The sequence below is a fragment of the Dipodomys merriami genome, unplaced genomic scaffold (assembly GCF_024711535.1).
Source record: "Dipodomys merriami isolate MVZ:Mamm:240054 unplaced genomic scaffold, mDipMer1.0.p SCAF_63, whole genome shotgun sequence".
NCBI lineage: Eukaryota > Metazoa > Chordata > Mammalia > Rodentia > Heteromyidae > Dipodomys > Dipodomys merriami.
The window spans coordinates 176,230-198,559 of record NW_027206213.1 but is presented as its reverse complement, the minus strand read 5'-3'; the positions used below and the strand labels follow the sequence as shown (position 1 = coordinate 198,559).

Sequence of the window (22,330 nt, the reverse complement as noted above, 5' to 3'; positions counted from 1 at the left end):
GAATCAAGAAGAGCAGGAGTACCTTGCAGGAGAAAGATGAAGATCGCCGAACGAAGTCAGTGCCAATGAGAATTGGACAAGTGGGTGGATATAGGTTCTGCATGTATATAAGGAGAGGTGGCTGCCATTTTAGGCCAAAGATTATGGACTTTTTTTTTGTCAGTTGTGGGGCCTGAAATCTGGGCCTGGGTGCTGTCCCTCAGCTCTTCAGCTCAAGGCTAGTACTCTACCACTTGAGCCACAATACCACTTTCAGCCTTTTCTGCTTATGTGGTGCTGAGGAACCAAACCCAGGGCCTCATGCATGCAAGGCAAGAACTCTACCACTGAACCACCTTCCCAGCCCTATGGATTAAAAAAAAAATTGTTTCTTATAGTAATTACCATACAACATGTAGAAAGTATTAGGCAACTTGCAGATTCTTCAAAACTACAGTTATACTGTTTCTTGGAGTATAAAATCTGGTGGTTTCCACTTTACATTATTACTGAAAGAGGAGGATCCCACACATCCATCCCAGGGGCCCACGCAGAGGCAGGCAGGCACAGGAGAAAGATTATTATAAGGCTTATTAGAGGAGCCATGTTTCCCCCAAGAGGGAGCACATGGCCTTGGTCCCCATCCAGGTAGCAGGAGGGTCTGGGGGATAGGGAGTGAGGTAGCTGGGAGTTCAGGTGGGTCTGGGGCAGAGAGAGGGAGGGGACAGCTGTATGGCAGGAAGTCTAGGAATGGGAGGGGAGGGCAGTCTGGGTGGAGCTGAGGACCAAAGGTGACCATAATACTAACAATTACTATTGTCTGGACCATTTTATTTCCCCTTAATCTTAAAATTAACAGAGGGGAGAGTAGAGGAGGTATATGATTCAGGAACAGGAACATAAGTTACAAAAACACAGTTCAGTTACCAGCTGTTTTGCTTTGTTTTGTTTTGAAATATACTCTGTCCTCACTCCTCCATTTCCTCAGCTTCCTAGTTTTCAAAGCTAATACATCTGGCCATTGTCCCAGAGGTCATACAGGTCAGTGTAGACTCTTAACGTAGTAAACTTCAGTCTCATCATATGGGTACTATCTGTTGACACTAGGAGTCACACTATCCTGTATTTGATCTTGATCTTTCTCTCCTCAACCACAAACTTTTACTTCCTTCTACAGTCTTCTTCCATTATGCTCATAAACCACCAACACTTCAGAATGCCAACTGTTTTTTCCTTGTCATTATTCCCTATTGTGATTGTTAGGTAAATTAAATTGGCAGCCAAGGAAAGAGAGCAGGCAAGGGAAAGGTTTATTTGTAGGCTGTCTCTGGTCAAGTTGGAAGCCCAAGAAGCAGGAATTAAAAAAAAGGGTCGAACCACAACCAAGTCAGGACTTATCAAGGCAAGGGGTGGAAGAGGGTGTGGCCACCCCGATTCTAATGTGACTGGGGGTGGGGGGAGGAGGTTGGGGGGGTGACTGCTTCCAAGTGGTTCCCTGTTGATAGTGATGACCCCCCCACACACACACACAAAAGAATATAAAATGTGCAATTGTTAGGACCAGGTCAAATTAAGCAGATAGGGTATTGATTAGACCAAGGAAATTTAACTGAGACAAACAAGTCCCAAGTAACCTCAGAAACATAGGTACAGACCCTGGGAACAGAACAGTCTGACAGTGACTGAAATTTGACCATTTGAATTGATTAAGAATGGAGCCAAATGTTAAATTAAGCACTGGGATGGCTAAGGTAGGAATCTGCATTTCCAAGGATGGTTTGTCTCACCTCTAGGCCATTAGGGGAGGTAATGTTTTCTTAAGGGCTAAAGCAGAGCCCTACTAGCTCACCCCCCACCGAGCCAGATCTCTGCACTTCAAAGGAAGACTTGCCCCACCTCCAGGCCTTGGAGCTGGGTGCACAGCCCCCATCTCCTGCCTAGGCACCAGGAAATTGTTTGGCTCAGCCACCTTACTTTGCTTTGATGCCATTTGTAACTTGCTTGTAAATTATGAAACTGCCACTGACCACCAGCAAGCTGCCCCTCTCCCTCCCCCCCCATGGATCTTGCCTTTAAATACCAGAGCTATTTGACTTCAGGACTGGGCTTCAGAGTGCGGTCAGATGGCCTGTCTAATAAAGGTTCCTAGCTGATTGACTGTTAGTGACTCTTTTCACTGATTGTGGGTTTGGGTCCCACCATCCCTGAGATGCTGGGATATGTCACCTATCAAACCATATAGATTTTTTTTTTTTTTTTTTAGTTTTTATTGGCATATATCAGTTAGATGTGGTGGTGGAGGATTTCATTGTTATATCTCTACACAAGAATGCCTGTGTGTGTGTGTATATATGTGTGCGTATGTGTGTGTGTATTCCAATTTAATTTCTGACATGATCATCTTCAGAGCTTTGAAACTCAATCCTAGCTATTCAGGAGGCTGAGATCTGAGGATCACGGTTCAAAGCCAGCCCAGGCAGGAAAGTCCATGAGACTCTTAAACCACTAGAAAACTGGAAGTGGTGCTGTGGCTCAAGCGGTAGAGCATGTGCCTTGAGCTGAAGAGTGCAAGGACACCGCACAAGCCCAGAGTTCAAGCCCCATGACCGACAAAACAACAACAACAAAAGCCAGTGGTATTGGAGGGGAGGGTTAGGAGGGATGGGGAGAATAATGAAAGGGGTATTATGAAGGTGCATTGTACTTACAAACTGATTTGTTGAATGGTAACCATTTTGTACAGCTACTTAAAGATAATAAAAATATAAGAAAAGCAACCAGTGATGTAGAGAGCAAGGTAGGCACACCAAGAATAGCCTTCAACTAGCAGTTCCTTTCTCCAGGTGCAGGCCTTCAACTGGGAACAGGGAGCCTGCCGAGGAAACACACGTGATCTACAGTCTCCAGGCTGACTTCCTCCCTGCCCCCAACTCTGCTTCTTGGACAGGAAAAGGAGCTGAGAAAGCAGTTCTTCAGCTTTTTTCTTCTTCCCTGCTTAGCTCTAACACAGCCCACCAGGCCAACACTGTTATTTTCTTAGAACTACACTACAGTGTTTATATTTAGGGTAAAATTCCATTTTCCCTATCATTGCACCTGGCATTTCTAGCTTTCAGAGAATTTGATCCATTCAGAGATCTTGGCTTATTTTTCTTCAGGCAGTGAGTCATAGTCATAAATTTTGTCTCCAATGCACACGTTCACCTCCAACTCACCAAAAATTATTAAAGACCTCTTTTACCTGTTATACTTCTTTTACCCTTATATTCACTTATATAAAATTTATTTAAAGTCTGGAGGAAGTATGCCCATTGTACAACGGAGGCAAAAAACATGTTTGATAGTCAATGCAGCCTGTTCCTTGTAGGGGCTGCCTCTTCCAGTGGCATTCCTAACTCTGACCTTGTGTGGTTCCGAAACTAGAAAGGTATAGGGTGCCTCTGGGAAGCCTCAGGGCACAGTGGCCAGGGTTTACATAGCCCAAGTCATCATGGTCATCCACACTAAGCTGCAGACCCAGCAATTTGTGATTGAAACTCCACGCAGGGTCCTATATGGATTTATTTTGTGCCACAGGTTAGGTAAGCAGACATGCACCTCCAGGTTAAATATCTAGCACATACACACACAAAAATATTCCTAGTGGAGCCAGGTACTGGTGGCTCACACCTGTAATCCTAGCTATTCAGTAGGCTGAGACTGCAGTTTGAAGGCAGCCTGAACAAGAAAAGTCCTTGTCAGACTCTTAATAAACTACTCAAAAAAGCCAGAAGTGAGTCGGATGCCAGTGGCTCACGCCTATAATCCTAGCTACTCAGGAGGCTGAGATCTGAGGATCATGGTTCAAAGCCAGCTTAGGCAGAAAAGTCTGTGAGACTCTCATCTCCAATTAACCACTAGAAAACCAGAAGTGGCGATGTGGCTCAAGCCATAGAGTGCTCGCCTTGAGCTGAAGAGCACAGGGATAGCGTCCAAGCCCAGAGTTCAAGCCCCATGACCACCACCAACAACAACAAAAAGAGCCAGAAGTGGTACTATGATTCAAGAGGTAGAGCACTAGTCTTGAGCACAAAGAGGCTCAGAGACAGGACCCAGGTCCTGAGTTCAAGCCCCAGGATAGGCAAAAACAAAAAAGGGAAAAAAATATAGTCAGCCCTAAGAAGGCAGGTCTCTGACTAGTACCTGTGTCACCTAGGTAACTGGCACACCCAGACTGGGCTGCCCAGTCACACTTCCAAACGAGGAAGGGTCCCAGGCCAGGACGTCACATCCAGTGTGGCCACACCTTCCCTTGCCTGGCTGTACCTTCTCCCCGCCCCCTTCCCTACTTAAACCCAGGCGGGGGCCTTCTGCTTCTTCAGCCAGGTAGTTTCCACCTTGCAGCAGTTCAGTAAAACAATAAATAAACTTCTCTTCCTGCCTGAATACCTCGTGGTATCCTCTTTATGGGCTACCTAAACAAACGTACCTATTTACCACATATATATGTGTGTGTGTGTGTGTGTATATATATATATAGTGGGCAAAAGATATGACAGTTTATCCTATATGGCTTCGGGGTCAAATACATCCCTGTAACAGCCTTTGGGTAAGTGGTGGGTATTGCATGCTGAAGCTTTCTGCCATGCTGCACCTTCTGATACTAGCTAAGAAATTCTACTTCCTGTTTAAAGAGGGGAAAAAACCCCACATTTCCTTCTGCCTCCCCATCCTTGGTTTCTATACTCTCCATAGCACCTGTCACCATCTGACATACTAGTTTTGTTTGTTTAGGTTATTGTTATTGTGTATGTACCAGTCCAAGGGCTTGAACTTGGGGTCAGCACCGTCTCTGAGCTTTTTTGCTCAAGGCTAGTGTTCTACCATTTGGGCCCACAGCTCCATTTCCAGCTTTTTGTTGGGTAATTGGAAATAAGAGTCTCGGGGAGGGACTGGGAAGGTGGCTCAGTGGTAGAGTACTGGCCTTGCATGCATGAGGCCCTGGGTTCGATTCCTCAGCACCACATAAGCAGAAAAAAAAAGCCAGAAGTGGCGCTGTGGCTCAAGTGGTAGAGCGCTAGCCTTGAGCTGAAGAGCTGAGGGACAGTGCCCAGGCCCAGAGTTCAGGCTCCATGACCGGACCCCCCCTCCCAAAAAAAAAAAAAAAAAAGAATCTCAGGGGACTTTCCTGCCTGGGCTGGCTTCAAACCTCAGATCTCAACCTCCTGAGTATTTAGGATTACAGGCTTGAGTCAGCACCTAGTTCTATAGTTTCTTTTTCTGTCCTCATTAGACTATAAGTTTTATGAGGTCTTTTTATCTTGTTCATTGCTATATCTTAAGAGTCAGTTCAAATAACCAATCAATAAATGTTGAACAAATTGTTGAATAGAGTTTTTCCTTCTTTCTCTCTGGGACCTAGTATTCATCTCTCCAGCTATAACCATTTCTTTCCGTAGGTTAAAACAGCTAGGAAATTAGATGACCCTGTAGTCTAAATCACTTCCTATGGTGGACGTTACTGGAGTGGTGGTAGTTCCTCTCCATACCATTTATCTCTAGCTATGGACGTCTCATCCATTCTGTAAGTCCTCACCCCCCTGTGGCACAATCCCCTCCCTCCCACAACATTCTGACCTTCCCTTGATCCAGAGCACCCAAGACATGTCCTTCCTCTAGAATTTCCTGCTTTTTGTGCTGCTGTTATTTTCCTGAATGACTACAGTAAGGCTAACAGTAACATTCATTAGTTTTTCCTGGACAAAGCTGGCTTCCTGTCTTCCTTTTCCAGGCCTTTCCCATGGCTTACAAGCCACTGCTAAATTTAAGTAAGCACTCAGATGTGGGCCTGGCACACTGAAGGGAAGTCATGTCTCAATGATCTATTTACCAAGGTCACACAGAGTTGAGGGACATATAAACCAAATGCCAATTTACTGATTCACACTGATGAATGGTGGACATGATAGGTAGACTGGAATGCTTTAGTTGGCTAACCTGATTAGTTAACTACTCCATGGTTAGTAAATGTGAACTTAAGGTTGAAGTTCTTTTTTTTTTTTTTTTTGGTCCGGTTGTGGGGCCTGAACTCTGGGCGCTGTCCCTCAGCTCTTCAGCTCAAGGCTAGCGCTCTACCACTTGAGCCAAAGCGCCACTCCTGGCTTTTTTCTTTTTGCTTATGTGGTGCTGAAGAATCGAACCCAGGGCCTCATGCATGCAAGGCAAGTGCTCTACCACTGAGCCACCTTCCCAGAACCTAAATGTGAACTTAAAACTGGCTGGGCACCAGTGGCTCATGCCTGTAACCCTAGCTACTAAGCAGATTGTAGTTCAAAGAGAAAAATTCTAGCCTCTATCTTCCAAATAACCAGCAAAAAGCAGGACTAGAGATGTAATTCAATTATTAGTGCACTAGTCTGGCAAGCTTGAGCCTCAAATTCAAACCCTGGTGCTGCTCAAAATAAATAAAAAGGCTGGGTGTCAGTGGTTCTTGCCTGTAATCCTATCTACTTAGGGAGCTGAGATTTGAGGATCACAGTCAATGCCAGCCTGGGCAGGAAAGTCCATGAGACTTGTCTCAAATTAACCACCAGAAAACTGGAAGTGGCACTGTGGTTTAAAGTGGTAGCATGCAAGCCTTGAGCAAAAGAGCTCAGCATCCAGGCCCTGAGTTCAAGCCCTACTACCAATAAAACATTAAAAAAAAAAAAAACCACAAAAAAAAAACAACCACCAAAAAAGACTAACCACTTAGTTTTTTTTTTCTTTTCTTTTCTTTTTTTTTTTTTGCGGGGGGGGGGGTCCGGTTGTGGGACCTGAACTCTGGGCCTGGGTGCTGTCCCTCAGCTCTTCAGCTCAAGGCTAGCACTCTACCACTTGAGCCTCAGTGCCACTTCTGGCATTTTTCCCCCCCTGCTTATGTGGTGCTGAGGAATCAAACCCAGGGCCTCATGCCTGCAAGGCAAGCACTCTACCACTGAGCCACCTTCCCAGCCCTACCACTTACGTTTTTAAGAAAGGAGCTTGTTCTTTGGCTAAGAGGAGCCAGCACCTGACCAAGGAAATCATGGAACTTAAAATTTCTTACTCTAGACAGGGCCATCATAAGTCCTGCTAGAGCTTACTTCTGTTCTTCTCCGATGGCCAAAGCCCTTTCTGTTCAGTTCTCCAAACTGGCTTATAACTCAATTGATTAGACTTAAGTAGGTCCCATTAAGTATGTCAACTAATTCAGGACAGGAAAGGCTGCTTTGTGAAAGAAAAAAAAAAAAAAAAAAAAAGGAAGACTTACTTCCCATCTAAAGGATTCCTGTATTAATCACATTCATGCACTCTAGCCATATGGAACACGGAAGCTACTTGTCATGTCCAAAACTATGAGTCCTTTACCTTTACCTACAAAGAACTCCTTGGAAATACCTCTACTTTTTTATGTGTTTGCTTTATTCTGGGTATTTCTCTATTCCATGCTCTAGCCAAGTTTAAGATTATGGGGGCAAAAGAGAAGGAGGGACTGTTGCTTTTCTTTTGATATGATGCAGAGAACATACTGAATCTGAATCGGCATGGAATCTGCCTTTTTTATTTTTGTCGGCCATGGGGCTTGAACTCTGGGCCTGGGCGCTGTCCCTGAGCTCTTCAACTCAAGGCTAGCACTCTACCACTTGAGCCACAGCACCACTTTTGGCTTTTTCCGTTTATGTGGTACTGAGGAATAGAACCCAGATGCAAGGCAAGCACTCTACCAGAGCCACCTCCCCATGCCTGGAATCTGCTTTTGCATTGCTGACTGGCAAATGAGCAATGGTTTGTAGAAGCAGCAGGTGCAGGCAAGGTGACTCTTGCCAGAGAGGGCTAAAAAAAGGCCTAAGTGTGACTCACAGGAGTTCTTCCATGACCAAGGCCAAGAGGGAGAGGTTTGCCTCTCCTCTGCCTTTAAGGGCTTCTACTTGTCCTCATGTGTCAGCTAACATGGGCTTTTCCTTCTAATGCAAATGGTAATAGCAGCTGAGACAGAACATGGAAGGGAAGTCTGCCATTCATCCACACACTCGGAATGGTCCTGGGCACCTCAGATCCTAGAGTAGATCTAGGAAAGAAGTGCTGCTTTTCCTGCTCAACAGCCCTACAACAAAACCCCAGTAATCCCCAAGAGCACCCCCAAACACATCCTTGCAATGGGGATGGGAGGTGAGCTATTGAAACTTGCTGACTCAGTTTCCTCAAACAGAGGGAGATGGTTCCTCACAACTCAAAGCACTTGTGTGATCAAATGAAATCTCTCGTTGGAAAACTTTGTCAGTCCCAAACCATGCAACAGCTGCATGCCCTTTCTTACTTCCTCACCCTACGTCTGTTAGAACTTGCCAGACCAGCCTCAATCGAGCTACAGAGTCTGGCTTGTCTCCTGGGATTGGCCATCCTCACACAGAGGAGTTGGCCATGGCAATGTCACATGAGCTCAGGGATTCTGGGCAGGGTGCCCTGGATGGGGCTCCTCGGGCTTAGGAGTTATGTAGGTGCGAAACTCGTAACCACTTCTGGCCCCCGACTCTGATCGGGTCGCAGGTGTCAGGAGCCCTTTACCACCTTTTCTTCCAGTCTGTGGGCCGTGGAGCCGTGCGTACGAAGGGGAGCTCCTATAGGGGACTGCCTGGGTTGGGAACAAAGCCTTTTGTTTTAAGACTGACTTGGGAAATGGATGCCTTCACCCGCGGGCTCCGGGGACCCGGCAGGAAGAAGCGGAAAGGAAGACAAGTTCTTATCCTTCAAGTCTGGGAAGTGGACGGGGCTAGGAATGCTTTAGCCAGGGCAGGGCTCAGCTCCGGGACCGAGTGGCGGAAGGGCTTGCTCACAGCCAGCCCGCCACCAGCGGCGGCCAGAACGACCTGCCCACCCCTTCCGGGGCGCCCGAATCCCCGGGCCGCCGCGGGCCGCCCGCGGGCGGGGGTGGCGGCGGCGAGCGGGAGGGGAGGCCGAGGGGGAGGACGCCGCGGGGAGCGGGCGGGGGCGGGGGAGATCGCGGCCGGAGGGGGCCCTACCCCGACGGATACCTCCCGGCCACGGCGCACGCGCGAGATCTCGCGGGCAGCCCGCGCCCACGTGCCTCAGGGCCACTGCGGAGGGCCCGCGGGGATCCAGGCCAGGGCCCGCCCGCCGCAGGGCGCGGCCGCCCCGGGCGGGTGACGGGAAGTCGACGTCCGGCCGGCCCACAACCGACCTCCGGAGAGTCTGGGGCCGGGCCGCCGGGCGCCCGCCTAGTCTGCCCCTTTCCCGCGGCTCGGCCCCAACGCGAGTCACGGGGCGGGTGCGGCCTGGTCCGCCCCGGCGGGACCCGAGCTCAGGTTCCGTCCCGGTCCATCTCCCGCTCCGGTTAACTTCCACCCACTTCCTTCCTCTCTCCCTCGCGTCCCTCATTCCCTCCCCGAGCGGGGCTCCGCGCGCGCCACGTCCCCAGCCCCGCTCCGCCCCCGCGCGCCACGCGGGGAACCCCGGTGACGTCACCGCCTTCCAACGCTCCCCTTCCCGCGCACTCCAGAAAAGACGCGAAGGCGGTGACGTCTCTGGAACACCAGTGCGGCTGCGCGTTGCAGCGTCCGTCACTGAACGTCCTGTGGCGCCGCCTGGTGGAAGCCAGCCGCCAAGGCTACCGGAAGCGGTGGAGCGGGCGCCCGGCGAACGTGACCCACTGACGTCACCTCGCCGAGGCGGGTGGGCGCCTGCCGCGTGACACCCCCGCCCGCAGCGCCCGGGGCGCCCCCTCCTCCTCCGCCCCTGCGCGGGTGGACGGTGAGCGATTAACTTCGTGTCCCTTCGAAGTTCATTATAGTAAATACGAAGAAAAAGAACAATACGTGGAGAACACAAATGTCGGGCCTCCTTAGCCTCGCTACTCCCTGCTTTTAACCGCTGAGCAAAACTGCGGTTTTTGTCGGTCGTGGGGCTTGAACTCTGGGCCTGGGCGCTGTCCCTCAGCTCTTCAGCTCAAGGCGAGCGCTCTACCGCTTCGGCTACCGCACGACTTCCGGTTTTCTGGTGGTTTATTGGAGATAAGAGTCTCAAGGAGTTTCCTGCCCCGGCTGGCTTTGAACCGTGATCCTCAGATCTCAGCCTCCTGAGTAGCTAGGATTACAGGCGTGAGCCACCGGCGCCCGGCTTGTGATCTTAGTTTATAACAATGTATGAGATACAAAGATTCCCAAGAAGGGACAAAAAATATTGAAGCTTCAAGGTAGACAAGTTCAGTTTGGGGGCTGGGAAGGTGGCTCAGTGGTAGAGGGCTTGCCCAGCTTGCATGAAGCCCTGGGTTCGATTCCTCAGCACCACATAGAAAAAGCTGGAAGTGGTGCTGTGGCTCAAGTGGTAGAGTGCTTGCGTTAAGTAAAAGAAACAGTGCCGAGGCCCTGAGTTCAAGCCCTAGCACTGGCAAAAAAGAAAAAAAAAGTCCTCAGGTGAGGATTGGTGCAATTCTCATTCTTTGTTTACATCATCCACATGCAGAATTGGTCCCGAGTGTTAAATAATCTACCATAACTCTTACATGAACTGGGGATGCTCCAGGAAGCGGCCCGGTCTCTAAAAGAAGGCCATGGTTTGACTGGACACGATGTTGTAAAAAAAAAAAAAAAATTAGTGCACATGAAAACAGAGCTAAGAGAGTTTTATTAATAAGGTAAATAAAAATAGTACAGTATTCAGGCATGGTGCAGGTGCATCTGATGACAGCAATGAATGTTCTAAAATCATAGGTGTTATGGTAAGACTGTGGGTTGGTCTTTGATGCTAATTTCTGCTGCAGTGAGTGCTCCCTCAGTTCTGATACTGGGAATCACATTTGTTGCCATGCTGTCTTTTCATTTGGGACCAATAATTTCAAAGATGCCAGTCCTGGGTCTTGAACACAAGGCCTGGGCACTATCTCTGAGCTTCTTTTGCTCAAGGCTAGCACTCTCCCACTTGAGCTACAGTGCCACTTTCAGCTTTTTCTGTTTATGTGGTACTAAGAAATCAAACCCAGGGCTTCATGCATGCTAGGCAGGCACTCTACCACTAAACCACATTCCCATCCCTGAGCTATTTTTCTTTGTAAACACTTTTCAGTGCCTAGTAGAGTCATCCCTCTCCTGACTCCAACCCTATGATGTGCCTCTAAGATATCCTTGTTCAGTTCCCAAGCTGACAAAGTCAACCCTCCTCTACTTTTCTTTCCTCTGAATGTTGCCCCGTGTGTGTGTGTGTGTGTGTCCTGGGCCCTGTCCCTGAACTTTTCTACATCTCTACTTTCAGATTTTGGTGGCTAATTAGGGATAGTTTATTACAGGCATGGGCCACCAGCAGTGAGCAAACTATTCTTTTTTTTTTTTTTTTTTTTTGTCGGTTGTGGGGCTTGAACTCTGGGCCTGAACGCTGTCCCTCAGCTCTTCAGCTCAAGGCGAGAGCTCTACCACTTGAGCCACAGTGCCACTTCCAGTTTTCTGGTGGTTTATTGGAGATAGGAGTCTCATGGTCTTTCCTGCTCGGGCTGGCTTTGAACGGCAATTCTCAGATCTCAGCCTCCTGAGTAGCTAGGATTACAGGTGTGAGCCACCAGCGCAGGACATCTTTAATAAAGCATTAGGCTTTGAATCCCTGGCTCCTGTTTCGAGTGCCTTCTTTCCCCTGATTAATCCTGCCTCAGAACAGGGTCACACCTGTAATCCTAGCTACTCAGGAAGATGATGGTTCAAAGCCATCCTGGGTAGGAAAGTCCATGAAACTTTTTGCCGGTCACAGGCCCTGAACTCTGAGCCTAGGCGCTGTCCTCAGCTCTTCAGCTCAAGGCTAGCGCTCTACCACTTGAGCCACAGCGCCACTTCCAGCCTTTTCTGCTTATGTGGTACTGAGGAATGGAACCAAGGGCCTCATGCATGCAAGGCAAACACTCTACCCCTGAGCCACCTTCCCAGTCCTGTGAGACTTATCTCCAAAATAACCACCAGAAAACGAAGTGGCGCTATGGCTCAAGTGATAGAGTGCTAGCCTTGAGCTGAAGAGCACAGGGACAAGAGTTCAAGCTCCATGACCAACAACAAAAAAATAAAATAAAAAGATAACGAAAAGTAGCTCATAGAATTACACTGCCTTGGGCTGGGCAGGTGGCTCAGTGGTAGAGTGCTTGCCTTGTATGCATGAGGCCCTGGGTTCCATTCCTCAGCACCACATAAGCAGAAAAAGCTGGAAGTGGCACTGTGCCTCAAGTGGTAGAGCACCAGCCTTGAGCTGAAGAGCTGAGGGACAGCACTCAGGCCCAGAGTTCAGACCCAACAACTGACAAAAAAAAAAAAAAATTACACTGCCTTGTAATGTCTTTTTTTTTTTTTTTTTTGGTCGGTCTTGGGGCTTGAACTTTGGGCTTGGCCGCTGTCCCTGAGCTCTTCAGCTCAAGGTGTGCGCTTTACCACTTGAGCCACAGCTCTACTTCGGTTTTCTAGTGGTTTATTAGAGATAAGAGTCTCATGGACTTTCCTGCTTGGGCTGGCTTTGAACCATGATCCTCATATCTCAGCCTCCTGAGTAGCTAGGATTACAGGCGTGAGTCACCGGTGCCCGGCTTCCTTGTAACATCTTAAGTGCCCTCACTATGCCCTCCCCACAAGTTGCTGTCACCCACCCCTACCCCTGGCTCCTCCCCATTAGTAGCAGTGAAAAGTAGAGAAATGGTTATAGACCAAATCAGGCACTGACCTGCTACTCAAAGCAGTCTGCAGACTGCAGACTGGTAATTCATGCATCATCTGAAAATTTGATGAAACACACACTGTTGGACATCACCTTCAGACTTCTTAATCGTCACATGCATTTAGTTTTGTGTTTGTGTGAGTGCCGGGCATGAACTCAGGGCCTGTGCTGTCCATGGGCTTTTTGCTCAAGGTTAGCACTCTTAACATTTGAGCCACAACTCTACTTCCAGCTTTTTGGTGGTTAATTGGAGAAAAGAATCTCACAAACTTTCCTACCCAGTCTGGCTTTGAAGTATAATCCTCAGATCTCAGCCTCTGAGTAACTAGGATTACAGGCATGAGCCACTGGCACCAACCATGCGGATTTCTTTTTAACTTTCTTTTTCCTTCTGTCCCACCATGCAGACCCTTGTGAGTCCCAAAACACAAGTTTTTTGTTTTTTGTTTTTTTATCGGTCGTGGGGCTTGAACTCGGCTTAGACGCTGTCCCTCAGCTCTTCAGCTCAAGGTTAGCGCTCTACCACTTGAGCCATAACACCACTTCCAGTTTTTTGGTGGTTAATTGGAAATAAGAGTTCATAGACTTTCCTGCCCAGGCTGGCTTTGAACCAAGATCCACCTATCTCAGCCTGCTGAGTAGCTAGGATTATAGGCATGAGCCACCAGAGCTGGCTCCAACACACAAGTTTTGACCAGTCAAAAACTAAAAAGTTGGGGCTGGGAAGTTGGCTCAGCGGTAGAGTGCTTGCCTTGCATGCATGAGGCCCTGGATATGATTCCTCAGCACCACATAAGCAGAAAAAGCTGGAAGTGGCTTTGTGGCTCAAGTGGTAGAGCACTAGCCTTGAGCTGAAGCTGAGGGACATTACCCAGGCCCAGAGTTCAAGCCCAGGGCTGGCAAAAAAAAGAAAAACAAAATCAAAAAAATAAAAACAAAACTAAAAAGTTGATGGGCATCTGTGGCTCATGCCTATAATCTACTCAGGAGGCTGAGATCTGAGGATTGTGGTCCAAAGCCGGCCCAGGCATGAAAGTCCTTGAGACTCTTAATAAATCAATCAGAAAACCAGAAGTGGCACTGTGGCTCAAGTGGTAGAGCGCTAGCCTTGAGCTGAAGAGCTGAGGGACAGCACCCAGGCCCCAGAGTTCAAGCTCCACAACTGACCAAATAAATACAAAAAACAAAAAACAAAAGCCAGCCTGAGCAGGAAAATCCATGAAACTCTTATCTCCAATAAACCACCAGAAAACTGGAAGCAGCGCTGCGGCTCAAGTGGTAGAGCACTCGCCTTGAGCTGAAGAGAGGAGGGACAGAGCTCAGGCTGAGTTCAAGCCCCATGACCGACAAAAAAAAAAAAAAAAAGCCAGCAGAAAACCAGAAGTGGCCCTGTGGCTCAAGTGGTAGAGTGCTAGCCTTAGGCTGAAGAGTTGAGGGACAAGTCCAGAGTTCAAGTCCCATGAACAAACAACAAACCAACAAGCAAAAAAACAAAACACTAAAAAGTTAAAGTTCAGGGGCTGGGAGGGTGGCTCAGAGGTAGAGCGCTTGCCTTGCATGCGTGAGGCCCTGGGTTCGATTTCTCAGCACCACATAAGCAAAAAGAAAAAAGCTGGAAGTGGCACTGTGGCTCAAGTGGTAGAACTCTAGCCTTGAGCTGAAGAGCTGAGGGACAGCACCCAGGCCCAGAGTTCAGGCCCCATAACCAGACCACCGCCCCCCCCCCCAAAAAAAAAGTTAAAGTTCAGGGCTGGGAAGGTGGCTCAGTGGTAGAGCACTTGCCTTACATGCATGAAGCCCTGGGTTCGATTCCTCAGCATCACATAAGCAAAAAGGAAAAAGCCGGAAGTGGCGCTGTGGCTCAAGTGGTAGAGCACTAGCCTTGAGCTGAAGAGCTGAGGGACAGCGCCCAGGCCCAGAGTTCAGGCCCCATGACAGGACCCAAAAACAAAAAGAAAAAGAAAAAGTTAAAGTTCACAAATAAAAAAATTTAAATTCCTGGTTGGGGCAAAAAGAAAAAAATATTCCAGTACATGCATGAAGCAGCTCAGTTGATTTGAGATGTTGTCAATCAGTCCCATGCTTCTAGTTGTGTTTAACTGGTTGTGTGATGTTTCCCTGCCCTTAATTTTATCAAAATATGCCTTCCAAAAAGCAAAAAGTTAATGTGCCTAATCGAAGTGATAAAGTAAAAATTCTAGATGTTTTAAATGGTTGCCATGTCTTTAGTGACATATGTGTGTGTGTTTATTTGTGTCAGTTGTAGGCCTTGAACTCTGGGCCTGGGTACTGTTCCTCAGCTCTTCAGCTCAAGGTGAGTGCTCTACCACTTGAGCCACAGCACCACTTCTGGTTTTCTGGTAGTTCATTGGAGATAAGTGTCTCACAGACTTTCCTGATGGGGAGGGGAAAGGGGGCTGGCTTAGAACTGTGATCCTCAGCCTCCTGAGTAGCTAGGATTACAGATGTGAGCCACTGGCACCCAGCTGATGTGTGGTTTTTGAGATAAATCAATCAAACATCCATAGAACAGAACTGAACTGATTCCTGAGTGTTTGTGGATCTCTTCAACAGCAGTATCTTTGGCACTATATATCCGAGGATATTGAGGTCTACCATGATCCCTGGACATACTCAGACCTGGTTTAAAAAATTTTTTTTTAACTTCCTTATCAGATTCTCTCCAATGTTTTATAATTTTACAATCAGGCCAACATGAGATATCACTTGCAAATTCGTGACACTGTGCTTTATTTGAGAATAGAATAAAAAGCATGGCTGGAACTTTGTCAGGAGGTTCTTTACATTCTGCCCTAACCCCAGGGTATTATTACTTTCTAACCCTGTTGGCATAAGGCTAGTGCTGCTAACTTCTTGGAGAATTAGAAAAAGGCTGAAATACATCTCTAAAATGAGTCCACAAGGAAGGAAAATGAGTGGGCTTTTTGTTGTTGTTGTTGTTCCTTTAAAAATTCTAGTAACCAGAAATATTTTCCAATTCATCATGAAGATGGTGAACAGCAGCACCAAGGCAATTTAGAAGTTTTTCTTCCACACAACCCACTTGAATGCTCTGAGAAAGTGGATCTTAGCTAAGAGTAGTTCACTAAGGAACAGGGCCATCTAAGTGCTTAATGAGTATTTAAAGTGGTTAAGGGATGAGGATGTGCAAATACAGCAGCAGGAGGTTTGTTTTGCCTCAAGGGAAAGTGATAGTGGTCAGAGGGGCCAGTTCCAAGGGGTGTTCCAGGGAGGGCCTCTGGTCCTGATAATCTGCCACATGTCCATTCCGGTGATGACCATACTCAAACTTGATCCGAAGCTCACCAATCTTGGATTGGGGAAGAATATCTGGGATCCATTCAATGATGAAAGGTGTTGGCTCCTTTTGATCTGGAGAAGTATTACCTCAAAGAGATGAAAACAGAACACTTATTAACATACTTCGTCTGACTTTAATGGGCACCCCTAACAGCAAGAAGGGTCAATTAGACCATCTCCCTGACTTTCACAATCTGAGTAGAGTTTACATATTCAGTGGTGAGATTACATGACCATTATTCAATATATACTGGGTAAAAAAATGAACTATGCAACTTATGGGCAGGGATGGGAGGGGGAAAATGAAGGAAAGCAAAGAAGGGGGTGACATTGTCCAAGGAGCATTTTATTCATTACCTGACTTAAGAAATTTTAAGCTCTTTGTACACTCATTAATAGTAACAATAAAAAGTGCAAAAACCCTCAATAAACAGAAAAAAATAAAAGATCACATATCATTATGAAGTTCAATTTTTTTTTTCTGTCGGTCGTGAGACTTGAACTCTGGGCCTAGGCGCTGTCTCAGCTCTTCAGCTCAAGGCGAGCGCTCTACCACTTCAGCTCCAGTGCCACTTCCGGTTTTCTAGTGGTTTATTGGCGATAGGAGTCTCACGGTCTTTCCTGCCTGGGCTGGCTTTGAACCACGATCCTCAGATCTCAGTCTCCTGAGTAGCTAGGATTACAGGCATGAGCCACCGGCGCCCCAGGTGCTGGGGCTCACACCTGTAATCAATCCTAGCTACTCAGGAAGCTGAGATCTGAGGATCATGATTTGAGGCCAGTCCAAGCAAGAAAGTCTGTGAGACTCTTACCTGCAATTAGCCATCAAAAAAGAATAAGTAACAAGGTTGTTTTTTTTAACTTTTTGGGTTGTTGTTGTGTTTTGTTTCTTTGCTGGTTTTTGAGACAGGCCTCCCTATATGTTCCTGACAGGCCTCAAAGAACACATAGCTCAGGCTGGCCTTGAACTTAAAAATCCTCCTGCAACAGCCTCCCAAATGCTGAGATTACAGGCATATACCATCACATCTGGCTAAAATAAAGGCACTGTGTATGTTTGTAACTTTCCATTTAACATTTTCAGATTGCATTTAACCTAGAGTAACTGAAACCACACAAAGCAAAACAAAGGTAAGACAAAGTCCTGGGCTCTTTCTCTCTCTTTTTGACCTGGGTAAGAACGATAAAATAGCTCCTCTACAGGTGGATTTAAAATTTTTTTTTTTTAATTTTTAATTTTTGTTGGTCATGAGGCTTGAACGCAGGGCCTGGGCGCTGTCCTGAGCTCTTTCATTCAAGGCTAGCACTCTACCACGTTAAGCCACAGCAGCACTTTTCTGGTAGTTAATTGGAGATTTAAGAGTTTCAAAGACTTTCTTGCCCAGATGGCTTTGAACTGCAATCCAGCACCCCGTTTAGTAAATTTTTTTTTTTTTTTTTTTTGCCAGTCCTGGAGCTTCAACTCAGGGCCTGGGGACTGTCCCTGAGCTTCTTTTGCTCAAGGCTAGCACTCTACCACTTGAGCCACAGCACCACTTCCAGCTTTTTCTGCTTATGTGGTACTGAGGAATCAAACCCAGGGTCTCATGCATGCTACCACTGAGCCACCTTCCCAGCCCCTCTATTTTGTTTTTTAAGATAGGGTCTCAATAAAGCTATGTAGCCTAGGCTTTCTTTCAGCCTCCTTTGTACCTAAACCTAGCCTTGAACTCATGATCCTCCTGCCTCTGCCTCCCAACTGTTGGAATTATAGAACATAGATGTGTACCATCACAGCTGGAATAAATTGTATAAACATTAGTTTGAGGTTTTTTTGTGTGTGTTGATTTTTTTTGGGGTGGGGGAGGGTCGGTCATGGGGCTTGAACTCTGGGCCTGGCGCTGTCCCTGAGTTCTTCAGCTCAAGGTGAGTGCTCAACCACTTGAGCCACAGTGCCACTTTCGGTTTTCTGGTGGTTTTTTTCTGGGTGCTGTCCCTGAGCCTTTTTTTGCCCAAGGCAAGCGCTATACCACTGCAGCCACATTTCTACTTCTGCCTTTTTTGGTAGTTAAATGGGGATAAGAGGGCTGGGAAGATGGCTCAGTGGTAGAGTCTCACAGACTTTCCTGTCTGGACTGGCTCTGAATCACGAGCCTCAGATCAACCTCCTGAGTAGCTAGGATTCTAGGCATGAGCCACCAGTGCCCAGCTACATGTACATTTTTAAGGCTCTGTTTTTACCAAACTATTCTCTAAAAATAAAAACAATGCTGGGTGCCCATGGCTTAAGCCTGTAAACCTAGCTACTCAGGAGGCTGAGATCTGAGGATCCCAGTTCAAAGCCAGCCCGGGCAAGTCTGTGGGACTCTTAAATCACCAGAAAACCAGAAGTAGTGCTGTGGCTCAAGTGGTAGAGCACTTGCCTTGAACTGAAGAGCGCAAGGATAGTGCCCAGGCCCAGAATTTAAGCCCCACAACCGACCAAAAAAAAGTAAATGCAGCATGGAACACATTGCAAGTTCTTGGGAAAACTTGTGGACTGAATCCAATATATTTCCAATTCCAGTGGCTTCTGGTCCTCCTCCAAAGATAATGACAGTTTATAGTAAATGAGCCAAAACAATGTATATAACCAGCCAGGCACTGGTGACTCATGCTGTCAATCCTAGGGCTAGATCTGAGGATTGTGGTTTAAAGCCTGCTGGGACAGGAAAGTCTATCGACTCTTATCTCCAATTAACCAGTAAAAACCTAGAAGTGGAGCAGTAGTGCAAATGGTAGAACTCCAGCCTTGAGTGGAAAAAGCTAAAGCTAAAGGACAATACCCAGGCCTTGAGTTCAAGGCCCAGTACTAGTACAAAAAGGGAGGAAGAAGAGGAAGAGGAGGAGGAAAAGAAAGAAAGGAAGGGAGGAGGGAAGGAAGGAAGGCGGAAGGAAGGAAGGAAGGAAGGAAGGAAGGAAGGAAGGAAGGAAAAAAGAAACCGGGCGCCGGTAGCTCATGCCTATAATCCTAGCTACCCAGAAGGCTGAGATCTGAGGATCGCGGTTCAAAGCCAGCCCGAACAAGAAAGTCTGTGAGACTCTTATCTTCAATAAACCACTTGAAAACCAGAAGTGGCGCTGTGGCTCAAGTGGTAGAGCACTCACCTTGAGCTAAAGATCACAGGGACAGTGCCCAAGCCCAGAGTTCAGGCCCACGACAGACAGACAGACAGACAGACAGAAAGAAAGAAAGAAAGGAAAGACGGAAAGGAAGAAAGAGAAAGAAAGAAGGAAAGATGGAAAGGAAGAAAGGAAGGAAGGAAGGAACGAACGAACAAACGAACGAAGGAAGGCCCAGTACTATTACAAAAAGGAAGGTGGAGGAGGAGGAGGAGGGAGGAGGGAGGAGGAAGAGGAAGAAGAAAGAAGGAAGGAAGGAAGGAAGGAAGGAAAAGAAAAGATGGAACAGCAAGACAGCTGCAGAAATTACCCCACTTGCATGGCCTACAGAAAGCAGATGAACTCACAGAAGTAGGATGATGGATGCCAGGCCTTTGGGGAGGCAAGTGAGGAATGTTACTGTTCATTGCAGTTGAAGATGAGAACATTCTAGAGAAATGACTATGTAAATGTATTACTAGAGAACTGTACACTTAAAAATACTTAAAATTGGGCTGGGAAGATAGTTCAGTGGTTAGAGCACTTGCCTTGCAAGCATGAGGCCCTGGGTTCAATTCCTCAGCACCACATAAGCAAAAAGAAAAAAAGCTGGAAGTGGTGCTGTGGCTCAAGTGGTAGAGTGCTAGCCTTGAGCTAAAGAGCTGAGGGACAGCGCCCAGGCCCAGAGTTCAGGCCCCACGACCGGACCCAAAAAAACAAAACAAAAAAAACCCTTAAAATTTAGCTGGACACCAGTGGCTCATGACAGTAATCCTAGCTGAGATCTGAAGACTGTGGTCTGAAGCCAACACAGGCAGGAAAGTGTGAGAGACTCTTATCCTCATTTATTTATTTATATTTTTTTGTCAGTCATGGGGCTTGAACTCTGGGGCTGGGTGCTGTCCCTCAGCATTTCAGCTCAAGGCTAGTGCTCTGCCACTTGAGCCACAGAGCCACTTCTGGCATTTTTTTGTTTATATGGTACTGAGGAATTGAACCCAGGGCCTCATGCATGAGAGGCAAGAACTCTACCACTGAGCCATCTTCCCAGCCCTCTTATCCCCATTTAACTACCAAAAAAGGCAGAAGTGGAAATGTGGCTGTAGTGGTATAGCACTTGCTTTGGGCAAAAAAGGCTCAGGGATAGCACCCAGGCCCTGAGTTCAAGCCCCAGGGCTGGCATAAAAAAACAACAACAACAAAACTTTAAAACTTGAAATATTCTGCTATGTTCATTTATTTATTGCCAGTCCTAGGGCTTGGACTTGTGCGCTGTCCCTGAGCTTCTTTCCTCAAGGCTAGCACTTGACCTCTTGAGCCACAGTGCCCCTTCTAGCTTTTTCTGTTTATGTGGTACTAAGGAATTGAACCCAGGGCTTCATGCATTCTAGGCAAGCACTCTACCACTAAGCCATATCCAAATGTTTAAAAAAATACTGTAACCCCTCTGTACATCACCTTTATAATAACAATAAAAATGTTTAAAAATAACATTGAAATATAATGACACTGAATATATTTTTGCAATAATCTAGAGATACATATTTAAAATAGTCATTTAAGGATAAGATATCTAGGTTTTTCCTTTAATCTGGCAGGGAGAATTGGAGAAAGGTATTCATAAAACAAGTCTGATCAAAGTTCATATACTTAAATCTTTAGTTCAATACTTTTGTGAAGTAGGGCTTTTATAGGGAGATTAGGTCAGAGAAACCTCTGTACTCTTGAGTAGCTTAATGAATGTAATAATAAACTTGGGAATGGATTAATTATGTATTAAAAATAACATAGAAGCTGGATACAGAAAGTAGTAAGTTAAAAAAAGAGCTGTGATATGATACCATGTCTTGATAGAATTTTAACAGTGATGTTGTCTGTAGAGTGACGGATTACAGGTGGTTTTTGTCTTTTATGCTCTATAATGAAATCTATGATTTCTCTACAGTGAATATATATTAGATCTGTAATGTTACTTGGAAAGCCCTAGCATAAATGAAACAAAACATGTTATCCTAGAATCTCTTTACAAAATGAATGAATGTGTGCTGAGTGCCAGCAGCTCAAGTGTGTAATTCTAGCAACTCAGAAGGTTGTGATTTGAGGCTTGAGGTTCAATACCAGCCTTTTTTTTGGGGGGGGGGGATCCCGTTGTGGGGCCTGAACTCTGGCCTGGGTGATGTCCCTCAGCGCTTCAGCTCAAGGCTAGCACTCTACCACTTGAACCACAGCGCCACTTCTGGCTTTTTTCTTTTTGCTTATGTGGTGCTGAAGAATCGAACCCAGGGCCTCATGCTTGCAAGGCAAGCGCTCTACCACTTAGCCACCTTCCAGCCCCTATACCAGCCTTTTTTGACCTTGGTAAAATAAGTATTTTATTCCCTAAAGGGGCATTTCTCCTGAAATGTTTTGTATGTTTTTTTTATTGTAAAAATACTGTACAGAGGGGTTACAGTTACATGAGCAAGGTAATGAATACATTTCTTTTTTTTTTTGGATCTGGTCGTGGGGCCTGAACTCTGGGCCTGGGTGATGTCCCTCAGCTCTTCAGCTCAAGGCTAGCGCTCTACCACTGGAGCCACAGTGCCACTTTCGGCTTTTTTCTTTTTTGCTTATGTGGTGCTGAGGAATTGAACCCAGGGCCTCTGGCATGCAAGGCAAGCGCTCTACCACTGAGCCACCTTCCCAGCCCAATGAGTACATTTCTTATCAAGCATTGTTGCCTCCTCCTTTGTTTTTCCCTTACGATCCCTTCCCTTCCACCTCCATGAGACTCTCATCTCCAATTAACCACCAAAAAACCCAGAATTGGAGCCATGGCTCAATGGTTGAGAGGTAGCCTTGAGCAGTTTAAGCCCCAGGACTGGCACACATGCACACACAAAAAAGAGTAATTTGTTAAAAAAAAAAATCCAAGTCAAGATCCGAAACCTCAGAAAATGTAAAAGGCAGATGTGGCCCTCAAAGGAAGATGGGCTGTTAAAATTTACTTACCCAGCCAGGCACAAGGGGCTCATGCCTGTAATCCTAGCTACTAAAGAGGCTGAGAGCTAAGGATCCTGGTTCAAAGCCAACCTGGGCAAAAAAGTTCCCATGAAACTTTTATCTCTAATTAACCCTCAAAAATTGGAAGTGGCACCCTGGTTCAACTGGTAGAGTACTAGCTTTGAGCACAAAAAGGCTCTAAGACAGCACTCAAGCCCTGAGTTCAAGCCCA

General features: G+C 46.7%; 1 protein-coding gene across 5 annotated transcripts in view; it reads right to left on the bottom strand.

Annotated features, from left to right (window-relative positions):
- Positions 1 to 15,402: 15,402 nt before the first annotated feature.
- Positions 15,403 to 22,330, bottom strand: part of CUNH2orf42 (chromosome unknown C2orf42 homolog) — a 36,993-nt gene continuing 30,065 nt past the window's right edge. For all 5 annotated transcript variants that reach the window (XM_070004463.1, XM_070004461.1, XM_070004465.1 and 2 more), the window contains one exon: positions 15,403 to 16,083. In XM_070004463.1, the coding sequence (XP_069860564.1) occupies positions 15,875 to 16,083 (209 nt within the window). In that variant the 3' untranslated portion in view covers positions 15,403 to 15,874. The remainder of the gene's footprint in view (positions 16,084 to 22,330) is intronic.